This window comes from Tamandua tetradactyla, chromosome 10 (assembly GCF_023851605.1).
Source record: "Tamandua tetradactyla isolate mTamTet1 chromosome 10, mTamTet1.pri, whole genome shotgun sequence".
NCBI lineage: Eukaryota > Metazoa > Chordata > Mammalia > Pilosa > Myrmecophagidae > Tamandua > Tamandua tetradactyla.
In genome coordinates, this window is record NC_135336.1 from 105,972,427 (window position 1) to 105,988,397 (window position 15,971).

Here is a 15,971-nt window from a genome sequence, read left to right on the forward strand (position 1 = left end):
AGGGACCACCAAAGACTCCAGACAGCATGGAATCTCTGTTTGCCACTGACACTTCCAGCACCACTGTATCTGTTGTATCATATGGCCTAAGTGACAGAGCTGCTTGCATAGCAGCCTGGACCTGTTGCAGACCCTCCTCTTGTTCTGGTTCCCACACAAAACCAGAAGCTTTTCAGGTAAGTTGGTAAATTGGCTTGAGTAGAACACCCAAATGAGGAATATGCTATCTCCAAACTCCAGATACCAAGTAGGCATTGTGCCTTTTTTGTTGATGTTGCAGGAGAGGTCAGATGCAAGAGCTTATCTTTCACCTTAGAAAGGCTATCTCAACATATCCCACACTACTGGACACTCAGAAATGTCACTCAAGTGGAAGACCCCTGAATTTTTGTTGGATTTGTCTCTCACCCTCTGACATGCAAATGCCTTATCAATAAGTCTAGAGTAGTTGCTACCTCTTACTTAGTAGGTCCAATCAACACAACATCATCAGTATAATGGACCAACATGATGTCTTGTGGGAGGGAGAGATGATCAAGTTCCCTTAGGACCAGATTATGACATAGGGCTGGAAGTTGATATACCCCTGAAGTAGGACGATGAAGGTGTATGGCTGGTCTTGCCAGCTGAAAGCAAACTGTTTTTGGTGGTCTTTACTAACAGCTACTGAGAAAAAAAGCATTTGCCAGATCAACAGCTACACACCAGGTAGCAGGGGATGTGCTGACTTGCTCAAGCAATGATACCACATCTGGAACAGAAGCTGCAATTCGAGTCACCACCTGGTTAAGTTTATGATAATCCAACTTGAATCCTCCAAGACCCATCTCTTTTCTGCACAGGCCAAACAGGAGAGTTGAATGGGGATGTGGTAGGAATCCCCACCCTTGCATTCTTCATGTCCTTAAGTGCGGCACTAATCTCTGCAATCCTTCCAGGATTTTGATATTGCCTTGATTTACTATTTTTCTAGGTAGGGGCAGTTCTAGTGACTTCCACTTAGCCTTTTCTACTGTTACAGCTCGTGTTCCACAAATCAGGAAACTGATGTGGGAATTCTGCCAGTTGCTGGGTATTGTCTATTACGAGTATGCACTTCAGAACTGAGTAAAAAGCACAGAATATGTCTAGGGATCTATTGGACCCACTGTGAGACAGACCTGAGCTAAAACTTCATTGTATTAGTTAGGGTTCTCTAGAGAAACAGAATCAACAGGGAACACTTGCAAATATAAAATTTATGAAAGTGTCTCACGTGACCGTAGGAACGCAGAGTCCAAAATCCACAGGGCAGGCTGCGAAGCCGATGACTCCAATGGATGGCCTGGATGAACTCCACAGGAGAGGCTCACCAGCCAAAGCAGGAATGGAACCTATCTCCTCTGAGTCCTCCTTAAAAGGCTTCCCATGATTGCATTTAGCATCACTAAATTGCAGAAGACACTCCCCTTTGGCTGATTACAAATGGAATCAGCTGTGGATGTAGCTAACGTGATCATGACCTAATCCTATGAAATGTCCTCATTGCAACAGACAGGCCAGCGCTTACCCAATCAGATGAATGGGTACCACAACTTGGCCAAGTTGACACCTGTCCCTAACCATGACATTCATGGATCCTCTGACCTTCATAAGCCCTTACTCTGACTGGAGGACCAGAATGATGTTTTGGGTCTCCTGGAATTAATATCACCTCTGAGCCAGTGTCTAATAATCTCTGAAATGTTTGATCATTTCCTTTTCCCCAGTGCACAATGGTAAAAGGCCCTAGTTCTCCTGGGGAAGGCTTAGAGGAAGATCAACTGTATAAACTTCTGGGAGGGTAGCAGAGTCCTTCCACAAGAGGACCAGACCCTTTGGGCTCTGGGTCTGTAAATTGTTCCAAGTCTGGGAATTGATTAAGGGGCCATGGCTCTTTGTTTTGTAATTCAAGTTAGACTTTTTTTTTCACTTGACCTAGAACTCTTCTGCTTATACAGATCAAGTAAGGATGTAGAAGAGTGTCTACCTATTTTACTTCTAGGTACTTCATGATCTACTAGGACTGCCGTTAAGTCTGTGTGCCATTAAGTCTGAATACTCCTTTGAGCCTGCTCTCCATTCTGTTAAGCTTGCCCACCTTCTTCTTGGTGGGTAAATAATGCCACGTGGCTTCTGCCAACCCCAGAGCTGATCATCCCCATTGAGTTTAAGGATCCAAGTTCAGTGACAACAGTTCCCACATTAATATTTGATGTATGGAGAAAGGCAACCACAGAACTTTTCGGGGGTGATGGATTTGGTCTCACAAATGTATACCTCACAGTCCTGGTGAAAAGTGTGTCCTCTGGACACTCCAGGGGAAGGTAAGCAGGTCCTACATGATAAATCCACTCTAACATTCCAATCGCGCTAGCCTTTGGGTTTCCTCATCTACATTATACCTGGGCAGTTCTGGCATTTTCACTTCCCTAGGCAATGTAGGCCATCTTTTTGTCCATGCCTCAGCCAACCACACGAACTGCTAGAGCCCTTTCTAACCCCCCAGGCTACAACATTGAATCCAGAATCTCTACTGAGTGGGCTTATATCAATAAATTCAGCCTGATCCAACTTTATGTTCCTTCCCTAATTATCCCACACTCTTAATATCTATTCTCACACACATTCCCTTGATTTCTGTTTTTATAAATTAGAAAAGTCATGCATGTTCTTTTGGAGTGTAGCATACTCCTCATGGGTCACAGTTTGTACCTCATCTTTTGGGTCTGTTCACTCTAATGGTAGATCTGGAAGAAAAGTCTGGTGGGGGTGGTCATAAAGAGATTTGGAAGGGTCTTGCAAGCCAACTGAGGGCATTCTGATAAGTTTCATCTGATGTAACTTCAGATAGAGGTGGTTATAGGTTACAGGTTTATCAGGCATAGCAGGGTTAATCTCTTCAGGTAGGGAGAGATTGGATGGCTCATTCCTCCAGGCAGACTGTTCTAGTTTGCTAGCTGCTGGAAGGCAATATACCAGAAACGGAATCGCTTTTAAAAGGGAGAATTTAATGAGTTGCAAGTTTACAGTTCTAAGGCCAAGAAAATGTCCCAATTAAAACATGTCTAAAGAAATGTCCAATCAAAGGCATCTAGGGAAAGATACCTTGGTTCAAGAAGGCCGATGAAGTTCACGGTTTCTCTTTCAAGTGAGAAGGCACATGGCGAACACAGTCAGGGTTTCTCTCTCATCTGGAAGGGCACATGGCGAACACGGTGTCATCTGCTAGCTTTCTCTCCTGGCTTCCTATTTCATGAAGCTCCCCGGGAGGCATCTTCCTTCTTCATCTCCAAAGGTCGCTGGCTGGTGGATTCTCTGCTTTGTAGTGTTGCAGCATTCTCTGCTCTCTCTGAATCTCTCTGAATCTCCAAAATGTTTCCTCTTTTATAGGACTTCAGAAACTAATCAAGACCCACTCAAATGGGTGGAGACATATCATCCCCTAATCCAGTTTAACAACCATTCTTAACTAAATCACATCAACCAGGGAGATGATCTCATTACAGTTTCAAATATACAGTATTGAATAGGGATTATTCTACCTTTAAGAAATGAGATTTATATTAAAAGATGGCTTTTCTTAGGGGGCATACTTCCTTTCAAACCAGCACACAGACCATTACAGATTTATCTAGCAAAGGCTCAGCAGAATCTAGGGTTTCAATGTCCCCACCCTCATCACTATCAATCCATATGTCCCCATTCCAATTTTCAGGATTTTCCAATTTTCCTTTCCAACTCTTAATGCCCTCATTTTAAATCAGCCACCCTACAAGGTTGGAAATTCAATTTAAACTGTAAGTCAGCCACACACATATTGAGAACCTTAGTCTGGGTTTCAGAAATTTCAGAAATCTCAAGTCTATGGCTTTAAGAAAAGAGATTTTCTTTCAGGGCACACATAGAAACTTTCAGGTCTTTCGTTTGGTGCTTTTGTTAGGAATTTAAAGCCTTGTCTCCCCTTTCTTTTACAATTGCATCAAGCTGTTGTACAACTATTCCTAAACTGTGTTTAGGAACAACTAGACAACATCATTAATCTTTTTAATCCCACATTACTCTGTTAAGTTGTCAAAACCACTCTTGCCCAGAGCCTTGCCTCCTATAAGCATTTGAGTAGCCATATCCTTGGGTATCTCAGCTGCCAGCTCACACTATGGACTATCAGTGCTATCTTTATTGTTGGAAGCAGTCATTAGTGCCTTTGAGTCTAAAAGATTAGAGAACCAATTCCCAAAACCCCAGACAAACTAGAAATCTCATACTTAAGATTCTGTTTCTCAAGAATCACTCCCAGTACCAAATCTGTATGAGGATTCTCTAGGGAACTATAACATATATAATATATATAATGTAAATATTATGAGGTTTTTAATAGGAATTGGCTTGTACAACCATGGGTTGGGCAAGTCCGAATTCCATAGGGCAGCCCACAAACCAGAAACTCCAATTAAGGTTTTCAGTGAATTCCCCAGGAGAAGCTGGCTGGCTGAAGTAGAGCTGGAACTTCTCTCTTCTGACTGCTGAAATCATCACTTCTCTTTTTAAGGCCTTCAACTGATTGGACGAAGCTTTGCTCACTGTTGAAGTGATCGCCTCAGTTGACTGTAGATGTAATCAGCCACAAATGCAATTAACTTACTGGTGATTTAAAACCACAAAATATCCTCACTGCAGCAGTCAGGCCAGTGCGTGGTTGACCAGACAACTGGACACCATCATCTGGCCAAGTCAACATGTGACCATAACGATCACAACCACCGAGTATGACTTTATCCTAAAACATTTATATAAAGTAGTATCGGTGACTTTATATGTATTTATAGCTCACCTGTCTTTTAAAGGACTTGGGAAGTGTGTGGGGCTAATTTAACTTAATTCTGATAAATTCAAGTATTGTAAATCCTTAAAAGAACAACTTAATTTATAATCAGGATTGACGGTCAATGTACAAAATTACAATCTGAATGTTTTTTCTTATAAGAAATCATTCTATTTTCTTGGGTCAAGTTGTCTAGTCATGCTTATAAGTCCATTTAGCTAGGTTTATTTGGTTAGGGTGTGTTAACAGAGCAGATTCCTTGAATAATAATATAATAATAATACTCAAACTAATTAGGACAATTCACATTTAGTTTAAATCAGAACTTTAATCCTTATCCCTTTTGACAGTAAAGAAAGCCTCATAAATTAGGGGTGATTACATTCTTGGCCAAAGCTGACCCACCTACTAGAGAGGCTAACCAAGCAAACACATTCTGGGTTTTGATATACAAATTTTGGGCATCCTGCAGGACTGTTTCTTCTATAAACAAGATCCTATACCACTCATCTAGATAGCAACCACTCATTCCCTGTTGACTTCCCCTTGCTCTCCCCTTGTTCCTCTTGCTGGAGAAGTCCTGTGTGGTTCTGTATTTGATGCCCTGCCCATTTTGCGGTTGATTTGCAATAACAATTCCACCTTTGTCACGATCATTATCGTGGGTTTCATCTCTTTAATACACCATTGTTCAGGTTCTTGGTCTGTCACAATCCTTGCTGCAATCCAGGAGGCGACAGGAGAGTTAGCTCTACAGTGGTATTGTAAGCGTCTTTACCGGCATGTACTTAAGCCTAGGAAAGCACAGCCCTGGAAAGCTGATGTGGAAGGGACCACCAGCTCCATTTTGTGCCTAAAGACATGCAGTAGGGGATTATCCGTTTGAAATATCTTTCAGTTCTCTAACTTTACAGAAAAGCTCACCTACAGGATAACTGGAAATGTAACTACGACATTGGCTTACAAATCACTTAGTTTAAATGTATCATCTCCCTTAAGCCTTTACACACAGGGACTTGCCTGTGGTCTCTAGGAGCTGGTGTGGGAAACCCTAAGCACCAAGGAAGGGTGAGGAACTCTGTGGCCAGACTTGGATGTGATCCTGAGTCCTGACTCCTGGTCTGGAGCCAGTTAGTCTTTGAAACCTTCATTTCCTTGTTTGAAAACTGGCATTCACACTTAACTCAGAGGACTTCTGTGAGAATGATGGACAGCAGTGTTGCTGAGGTGTTAAGTATGACACAGGGCCTGGTATGCTGTAGCTTTTCAAGTTTATCATAAGCTTTTTTCATTTTCCCTTCTGATCCCAAGCCAAATTATTTTTTTCTCTACCGCAAACCATGAAACATCAAGTTACCAAAGAAGACAGTGAAATATATTCCCAAAGAAAATCTAAAGTAAAAAAATGGAAATGACCCAGATATACTCGACCTATTTAAAATTTGTCTTCTTTAAGAGACTGATGCTTACATTTTTTCCAACTTACCAACTGGCTTCCATATTTCAAAATGTCAGGATGTACTGGCAAAAACCCTAAGGAGCAGAGAAGGGGCAACCCTGTGCATAATTCTAAAAGGAAGTAAAATAACTGTGGAATTCTGGCCCACTAACTTAACTTGGAGGACAATTTCTTAAAAAAAAAGAAAAGAAAAGAAAGTTTTTCTATCAAGGTTAAATGCACTCCAGGGGTGCAAGGGTGGTTCAGTGGTAGAATTCTCACCTGCCGTGCTGGAGACCTGGGATCGATTCCCGGTCTATGAACTACCCTCAAACAAACAAAAAATTCAACAGATGGTGCTGCAATAATGGGATAGTCACATGGAAAAAAATGAAATGTGACCCCGCCATACAGTGCACACACACACACACATACACACACACAAAAGAGAGAGAGATTAAATGCAGTCCAGTAACTAAAAACTGGGTCTATTTCCCACCCACCCCCACCCCCATCTTTGGAAGATGTCACCTGGTTCCCCTACTTTTTATTTGGAAGTATTTCAAATCCACTGAAGATGATTATTATTATAATGAATACCCTTCACCTCAATTTACTGGTTGTTAAAATTTTTTTTTCTTTAAAAATATTTTTATTGACAAAACAACATACAAACACAAACTAAAATTTTTGCCATATTTACCTTATCTGTATCTTTCAAATGGTTCATCAAGTAAAAGTTAAGTTGCAGACATCAAGTTGATAATTCAGCATGATCTGCTAAAAATAGTCTCCTATTTTTAGCATCCTATTCCACACACATACAAGTTAAACAGGTAAATAATATGATCAAGTATACAGCTCATATTCAAAATTTACCAACTGTTAAAAATGCCTTTTAATGTTTTTGTTTTTGTTTTTTAATTCAGGAGACAATCAAAATCATATGTTCTTCCTGGTAGTTACATCGCTTCAGTCTCCTTTCTTCTAGATTTGTCACCCCTCCTCTTCTTTTTCACAGTGGTGACCTTTTTAAATAGTCCACGCCAATTGTCTTTTGCAATGCCAGACAGCTGGAAGTTTCTATTTCCTCAGCATTAGATTCAGGTTAAACATTCTTGGCAAGGCTACCCAAGTGATGTTTCCTTTTCATTACATCCCACCAGAAGGCACGTAATGTCAGTTTGTTCCACTATTGATGATGCTAAAGAACTGGGTACTATTTCCCCATCAGTCTCATTCAATGCGTAGAAATCTTGTTGGCGTTTGAACGAATGTCTTCAACTAGATCCCCTTTGCCTTCAACCTTTATTTCCTCATTTGAAAAATGACATTAAGACCTTCCTCAAAGGACTGTTGTGATAATATTAAGCATGACATATGGCCTAATGTGCTATGAGTTCACAGTATTTTATTTTCCCTCTGATTCCAAGTCATTTTTTCTCTTTAAGCATTCTATGAAAAAATTTAACGGACATCTCTTGGTTGGATACCTTTTAACTGCAAGCACAGCAACCCAATTTAAACTCGCTTAAGGAAAATGGAGATTTATCTTTACGGATACAAGGTACCTTAGAGCATCTCTTAGAACCCAGGATCTCAGGAATGGTCTGGGCCCAGGAAATGGGCTGTCGCTAGGGGAGGGCTTGTCTCTCTCTGGGCCCCTCTGTAACTGCTTTTCTTGTGGATCCGCTTGTTTTCCCTCTGATTAGACCATGTGGCCATAATGGGAAAAGCTCTGCGCCTTCCCTGTTCCAGCCCAGCCATCCTGCTTTCCAGAGGGAGGGGGCTCATTGGCTCACCTGGGTCTGGGGCTCCAGCTGGACCAGTAAACAGGGCTGGAGGACCAAAGCCACCTGGTGGCGGCTGCAGCTGCCAACAAGGGGAGTGGGGACAGGGGTGGGGCTCATGCTTGGAAAGCTGGTGCTGGACAGACCTCGTAAGGGTCCACTACAGATCTTCCCATTTAAATGAGAAATGCAGTCTGACCAGCGGCTTACAGTTAAGGGTCTTCAAAGTGCTGATCCAAAATGACAAGGTGGGATTAGGCTAGAGCCAAAAGGGGGAGGAGAAATGAAAGGAATTGGCGGGTTTACTGGGGCATTTCTTGTCTGGGACCTAAGTAGAGCCTGAAGCTGCGGCAGCTTCCACAGGACTCTGGAGGCTGGCAGATCTTTATCGAAAGCCCTTAAGACCTTTTTATAGCCAGACGAGAAGTCATTAAAATGTCGTAGGAGCAGTGGCCCCCAAAGAATACAAACGCCTGCTGCATTTAACCAGGCCAAACAGAGTTGGGCTGAAGAAAGTTAAACGCGATAGGGGTGGGATTCAGACTTCCTTTCCCTCAGAGTGGATGAAAAATGGGGGCAGGGTCACAAAAACTAAACTGACACTTCACCCTGCTGCCATGGCAAGTCCATCGGTCAAGGAAAAGAATCACTTTGCACCAATAATGGGGTAACCTCATTTAGTGTTGGTTCACCAAATAACTGAAACCTTGATCAATTTCCACACTTGACTGGTTTTCTAAGGAAAAATGTATTCCCTTTTTTCTGTAATGCTAGTGTCAGAAGATATGCTGTACACCTTTGTGATAAGATAATCAAATGACAAAGTTGCTATGAACAGAATAGCAACTCTTGGTAACCGTGAATTTCTATCATTATATACTTTCTGTTGTCTACCTGTTGTATTTGGTTGTTGTTATGTGGCCAATGTCAAAAAAAAAAACAAAAACCAAAAACCACACTGGACAATGTCAAACAGAAAATGACAACTTTATTCAGGGGTTGCTACAGCAGAGGAGAGAGAACTCACCTCCACTGAAGCAAAGGAGAGCTCTTCAAGGGCTGGGAGTGGGTCGAAGAAAAGCAGGGAGGATAGTGGGGATGAGGCTTTGGTTGATCCCCAGGATAGATGAGAGATTTACTGCGGCTGCAATCAGAACACTTAGTTTAGAACATTTTCCTTTGCCTTATTAGGCCATCTGGAGTCTGTAAGGGTCCAAGGGTCTACCTAGTTCAGAATCTCTCAGCCACCTGGGTATGGAGGGGTCCAGGTGAGAAGGAAGAAGGCGGTTGGGAGCCTGGAGTCAGGGAAAAGTCTGTCTAAAGTTTAGTCAAGCTAAAGGGAAGTTCAGGCCATCTTGGTTGGCAGCTGATCTTGACTTCATGGCAGACCTGCTTTGCAAGTAAATGTCTCCTCTTTCATAAGATGCTTTGGCTCCAGGTCTTTCTTCTACAGGGTGCTTCTGCAAATCCAATCCCATCTGAAGGTAGTCATGGAGATCATAAAAGGGGGTTCAGGGAGTCATCAGAAGCGCCACCCTGGGCTGTAGCTTAGAGTGGGGCGTGAAGAGGTTAGAGAGAAGACATTCACATGAGTCTGGGCAAAGTGATGGCCTGGATAAAGCATGACCAAGGTGAAAGAGGCAGCATGGCGCCGTTGCTGACATTCTAGGAGGATCACAGAATGAAAAACCCAGGATGGAAGTAATCATATCCCAAAGAACAAAGGATTATTCCTCCGGGGTCCTTCAAGCTACTTAATAAGTATAAGAACCTGTTAAAATAGACTCAATGTAGTAAAACATGAAATACAAAGTAGTGTTGCAGAGCTAAGGTAACAGGGTAAACGATCATCCTTAACAGAAATAATAAACTAGAAACAGTTTAGGAAATGGCTGAGAAATGACTCCAGAGCCCTCAGACCTCTCCCAGGGCCAGGGCTGCTCACAGCAGAGCAGCTCACCCGCAGAACCTGGCAGCTTGTCAAAAGGGCAAATTCTCAGGTCTCGCCTCAGACCAACCGCATGGGAAATTCTCAGGACGGGGCCCAGCGATCTGTGCTTTACCAAGCTCTCCAGGTGACCTGAGAACCAGCGGACCGTGTCCTTCTCCCTCTCAGGTGAAATAGTTTCGCACAGCAAGTTCAGCTGCGGATTCCGGAACTAGACCCCTCTCTCACAGAGAGCCTCCAGTCGACACTCGAGGGCAGAAATGGAATCAGACAGCAGCTTCAGACCCAGCTCATGCATTCCTCAAGCATTTATTAAGCGATAAGCCCCAAAGCAGACGTTCACCAGTGTTGAACGACTTTGTCACACACTAGTTGGCCGTGAGGCTCGGTCGCATCGGGGGGCAGGAGAGCCAGATAGACGGGGGTCTCGGCCCCCTCCTCCACTGTCCGGGAGACCCTGTCCCCCACCGTGTCCGGCTTCACCCAGCCGGGGCAGCAGGCATTCAGGAGAATCCTGTCAGCTTTCCTCTTCTCCTCCAGACTCCTGGCCTGGATTCTCGATAAGACTGTGACCCCCAGCTTGGACACGCCGTAGGCCGAGTTGGGCCAGCCTTCCCTCTCGTGCACTTCGTTTTTTGTGTCCTCCACAAACTTTTTCATGAGGTCCACCAGGTCCTCCTCTGTGAGGGCCTCGCGTCGGAACTTCTCCTGCAGATCCTCGCTGCAATTTTCAAGAGCTTTTGAACCTTGTACGCTACTGATATTCACCACTCTGCCTGAAACAGAACAACAAAAATGTGGAAATATGTCACAAGTGAACCCTTATTGGTTGAGTCTCGCAAACGTACGATCGAATCATGGTTCAGGCTGAACTGGCGATTAAACTCTGTACACCAGTGGGTGGTAACAATTTTTGGCCCCCCTTCAGCTATCATTCTCCATTAAGTGGGCAGGGAGGTAGGTCTGTAGCAAAATCACCAGATACTTTTATAAACACCCCTCCCCCACCAACACAGCTTGTTTTTTTCATTTTTAAGTGCAATTTTATTGAGATAGATTCACACACCATATAATCCACCCAAAGCATACAATCAGTGGCTCATAGTAGCATCACATAGTTGTGCATTTCTTTTGTTCAGCCTGATGTGTTTGGGCTTCATTTATGTTATTGCACAATCTTTTTCATTGCTCAGTAGTATTCCACTGTATGAAACCATTACAGTTTAGCCATTCTATTATTGAGAGACATTTGGATTATATTATGAATAACACAGAAATGAACAGTCTAGTAAAATTCTGTTTGTAAAGTATTGGTAGAGTCCCTTGAAGGACTAGAGAAAATACCTGGAACTATTCAACTTTCCTACCTGGGAACCCCTGGCACCCTCTCAAACATTAGGCACTCCCAAGTCAACAGGCCAAGCCCTTGATGCCCACCCCCCAGGAAACCTACCTCTATAGCAGAGAAGCTAAGCCTACCCATGACTATGCCCAAGAGTCACCTCAGGAAGCCTCCCCTTTTGCTCAGATATGGCCCTTCTCTCCCAAGCCCAAGTCTGCAAGGAAAATCATGGGACATGACCTAGGGTGGTTTTGATACAGCTTCCTAGGGCAGCACCCTCACCTCGTGGGTTTACGCTTCCCAACAGTGTACAATTTCCTAGGCTCATCGTCAATCACCTCTTTGTCCCCAACTGCCAAAATCAGGATTAAACAATGCCCAGGAATGACACTTGTCTATCCTTAGTGATGGATAATTTCGCACGTGGAGCTGATTCTCTGTCCCAGCTTTGACTTTTATCTTTTTTCTTTTTTTCAGCCCATAGTTGGTAACCTTTTAATAACCCACAGCAGGTATTTTAATCAGGGTTGCTTTGGAAGGGTGATTAGGTTGTGCACTGCACAACTTCAGAGGGCAACATTTCTTAAAAAAAAAATCACAACTCATAGCTACCTAACAAACAGTTGTGTTCATAACAACAACTACGCAGACCAAAAACTAGACAACTATTTAAAGCATTGGTGGAAATCTAAAAACCAGTAAACATGTTTTGAGCTATTATTATGTGCTTCTCCCAGCATCAAAAATCACCAGTTTTTTGGTTCTTTTCTTACATATGACCCTAAGTCCATATTTTCTGCATCCAACAGGATCACTGGGTTTTATTTCACTTTTCTGAGCAGTGCTCTTAACAGGGACACTCTGGGAGAGGTGGTAAGGTGCCCCATTCACCTGGGGATTCCTGTGGACCCCACCCCATTAGAAATATCCCCAACTCTGTCCTGAAAAGCTAGCATCTCACTTATCCCCCAGGTACCTATGACTCTTCAGTATTTTCTTTCTTTAATGAGAAATTTGAAACCTATAAAAAAGTTGCAAAAATAGTTCAAGAAACACCCACACAGCCTTCACCTAAATGCACCAATTGTTGACACTTGGCCATACTTGCTTTCTCTCTCTATCTCACAGATATCACGAACCGTCACCTTAAAAACTTTAGCATATTTGCTCACCTGGACATTCCCTACATAACCACAATAGCTACCACACCCCAGACATTTATCTCTGCATGACCCCGTTATCTAATGTACCCAAGCTCCGATGTCCCCAATTATCCCTGTAGAGTTGTGTGGCTTGCTTGTTTTAATCCAGGAGCCACGTGGAACCACGCGTTGCATTTAGTTACCATCTCTTTAGTCTGTGTTAATCAAGAGAACTTGACAATGACAGTAGCCTTGTTGAAAACCCTAGGCTGGTATTTTGTAGTATTTTCCCCAATTTGGATGAGTTTGACTTTCTCATGGTTAGATTTAGTTCAGTATTTTGGCCAGGAATTGCACATGGGTGTTACTGCAGTCTCCATTCTTTTCTAGACAGCTTTGTTCCCTATCATTTGGCTGCTACAAGGAATTACATTTTAAAGGGAAAGAACGATTGAAAAAAAAAGAAGAAAAAATAAAGAACAAACTACAAGAAATATTCTGTTTCCCAGAAATAAAATCCTTCCTATGGGGAAGAGGTATCCTCTTTGGCCAGAGGCCAAATCCAATCCTCCCCGAGAAGGGCTGTGTCCAGACCTGGCACCTCCTGCCGAGGGCCTAGTGGCCCCATGGGATCCAAACACCCAGACCCATCCTGAAAAGAGTATGGCAAGTAGCGCCCCCTGGTGGTGTCAGGGTTTATTAACCTATTTATTCAGAATCTTGAACAACCAAGCAAGCAGAAAGCAATTTTATTAAAAGTAATGTTACAAAGCTAAATAAAGAGAGGCATTTCAGTTCGTTTTAGGTGGGAAGAAGTGATTCTCCACATATAAAGAGGTAATCCTCAGTGTCTTTTTAGTACTTCACAGCTCTAAAAGTCTATGATTCTGGAATTCATCAGGGAGAGGACTTCCTAAAGCACAATACATTTCTGCAGTGGAACACTATGCAGCTGTAAAAAAGGACGAGGAAGGAGTACTTCTGAGGAAGACGGCAGAGCAGGGAGCTCCAGGACTCAGTCCTTCCACCAAAACAACTATTATACAGGCAGGAATGGCCTGAAACTCCAGAGGCCAAAAGAACATTGTACAGCATCCAGAAAAGAGCAGGGCAACAGGCTGATAAATTACAATAAAGAACGGTAAGCTGCTCTCGCTGCATGACAGCTACTGGTGCCCATCTGCTTTGTTTTACTAAAGCTGACAAAAATGCACTATACCAGAAATGGACTGGCTTATAACAATGGGGATTTATTAGCTTACAAATGTACAGTTCTAAGGCCATGAAAATGTCCCAGTAAAGGCACCAACAGGACGATAACTTCTCTGAAGTCCAGTTACCAGAGAGCTCGGGCTCCTCTGTCAGATAGCAAGGCACATGCAATGTCTGCTGGTCTTTTTCTCCTGGCTTTCATTGCTTTGGCTATTGACTCCTCCATCTGTGGCTTTTCCTCTAAACTTCTCTTGGTGTTTCTCTCTATTTATAAGGGGCTCCAGTAAGTGGATTAAGACCCATCTTGAATAGGGTGGGTCACATCTCAATTGAAAGAACCTAATCAAAAGGTCCCTCCTACAACAGGTCTGCACCCACAGGAATGGGTTAAAAGAATATGGCCTTTTCTGGGGTCCACAGCTTCCAAACTACCACACCATCCCCCATTCTCATGGCAGGCCACTGTGGGGCCCAGTCCCTGCCTAGCTGCTGCTGATAAAAAGGTACATAAAAATCCTCTGCCCCAATAACAGGGTTGAGCACAGCTGATCACCTTTCACAGCTTTGGATTAGTGAATTCAGATTGTTGGGTCGCAGCTCTGAGGGCAGATATTGTTTCAACACTCTTAGGACAGGGATAGAGGTGGTGATTCAAAGACACAGCAACTTGTGAAGGAGACAGCAGAAGGGCTGCACTAACTGGGCAGGCCAGGAAAGCTCAAATTGGGGAGCCACCAGAGACTTTGGGCCCTTCCTGATCCCTCCCCAGGGCACTTTAGGAGCCGGACTGGGCACTCTTCACAGGTGCCTGGCCCTGTTTAGGCTGGGAAAGTCCTTCCTGGGGTAACCCTCCTCCAAGAAGTTGCCATCTAGGCAAAAACAGAGACAACAAAACAGTGTAAAACTATAGGGGCCAACAGTCTGGGACTAAGGTCTGCCAGTGTCAAACACCCAGGAAAGGAAGCTCTGTCTCCTGGAAAGCAGAGAGGACAATCAAACTCCTGTAAACACGGAAACTCCAAAACAACTGGCAAGCAAAAGCTCAGGACAAGACAGGCATAGACAGACAGGAAGTACCTGCATGTTGCATTCACTGCTCAGGAAAAATCTCTCTCTTATTTTGTAACCAGCTGGTTACAAAACCAAGAAACAGACACTCTAGGGAGTAAATCCCAGAGTTAACACCTTAAAATATTAAAATGTACAGAATGGATTCAAAGTAAAACCAAGAAAGTGGAAATGATTGCCCATCTAAAGGAAGAAGATAAAGACACAAAAAACACCAGTGAAAACGATGAGAATGTGGAAATACTGAACAAAGCCTTTTTAAAAAAAAGATCTTAAACATGCTCAAGGAGGAGGCGGGCCACGGTGGCTCAGCAAGGAGAGTTCTCCCTGCCATGCCAGAGACCCAGGTTCAATTCCTGGTGCCTGCCCTGCAAAAAAAAAAAAAAAAAAATGCTCAAGGAGATGAAGAAAAGTACAGAGGAAAAACTAAAAGATATCAGGAAAACAATGAATGAGCAATAGGAGAGTCTAAATAAGGAGAGAGAAATTTTAAAACGGTACCAAACAGAACTAGAGTGGAAGACCACAATAACTGAAATGAAAAATGCCCAGCAGGGTTTCAAGAGTAGATTGGAGTTGTCAAAAGAAGAATCAGTGAACTTGAAGACAAAGCACTTGAAATGAGTCAGGCTGAGGAGCAGAAAGGAAAAAGAAATATTAAAAGTGAATATAACTTCCAGGAAGATGGCTGATTAGAGTAGCTCAAGCCTAGCCCTGCTCCACAGAAAAGTTAGAGAAGGGACAGAACGGTGACTGAGGCAGCGATTCGGGAGTGTGGCTGACCTGGGAGAACCTTCTGCATCACACAGGGCAGCTCTGGTTGCAGAGGCCAAGGAACTGAGAGGCAGAGGGCTGGAGCCTGGCACTGAGGCATGGCACCTGAGGGAGTGCACAGACGGGAGCTGGGGACTGGGAAGTAAGCCAGGCCCTGTTCCTTGGGCACGCTACCCTCACTGGCACAGCCCCATGACCGGCAACTCACCCCACACCCGATGCACCCAGACACCGTCACCCACTCCCATTCCCTGAGCTCCAGGCACTCCTGCACCACCAGCCCCCAGTGCACATACGTGCCCCCCACCCATACCCCAAATATAGCCCAACCCACCTCTCCTGTACCCCTCCCGAGCACTACTTCCCCCTCCCTGTTCCCTGCATGCTGTTGTCAGTACAAAAAGGCTGCAGGCA

General features: G+C 43.7%; 1 protein-coding gene and 1 long non-coding RNA gene across 2 annotated transcripts in view; one reads left to right on the top strand and one right to left on the bottom strand.

Annotated features, from left to right (window-relative positions):
• Positions 1-9,820, top strand: LOC143648742 (uncharacterized). The gene is made up of 3 exons (XR_013158754.1): positions 1-176; positions 4,571-4,785; positions 7,733-9,820. It is a non-coding gene; the product is annotated as an uncharacterized LOC143648742 (long non-coding RNA).
• The window catches only part of LOC143648741 (carbonyl reductase [NADPH] 3-like), a 26,131-nt gene continuing 19,202 nt past the window's right edge, over positions 9,043-15,971 (bottom strand). Inside the window, exon 3 of the mRNA XM_077119113.1 lies at positions 9,043-10,795. Coding sequence (XP_076975228.1) covers positions 10,359-10,795 — 437 coding nt within the window. The 3' untranslated portion in view covers positions 9,043-10,358. The remainder of the gene's footprint in view (positions 10,796-15,971) is intronic.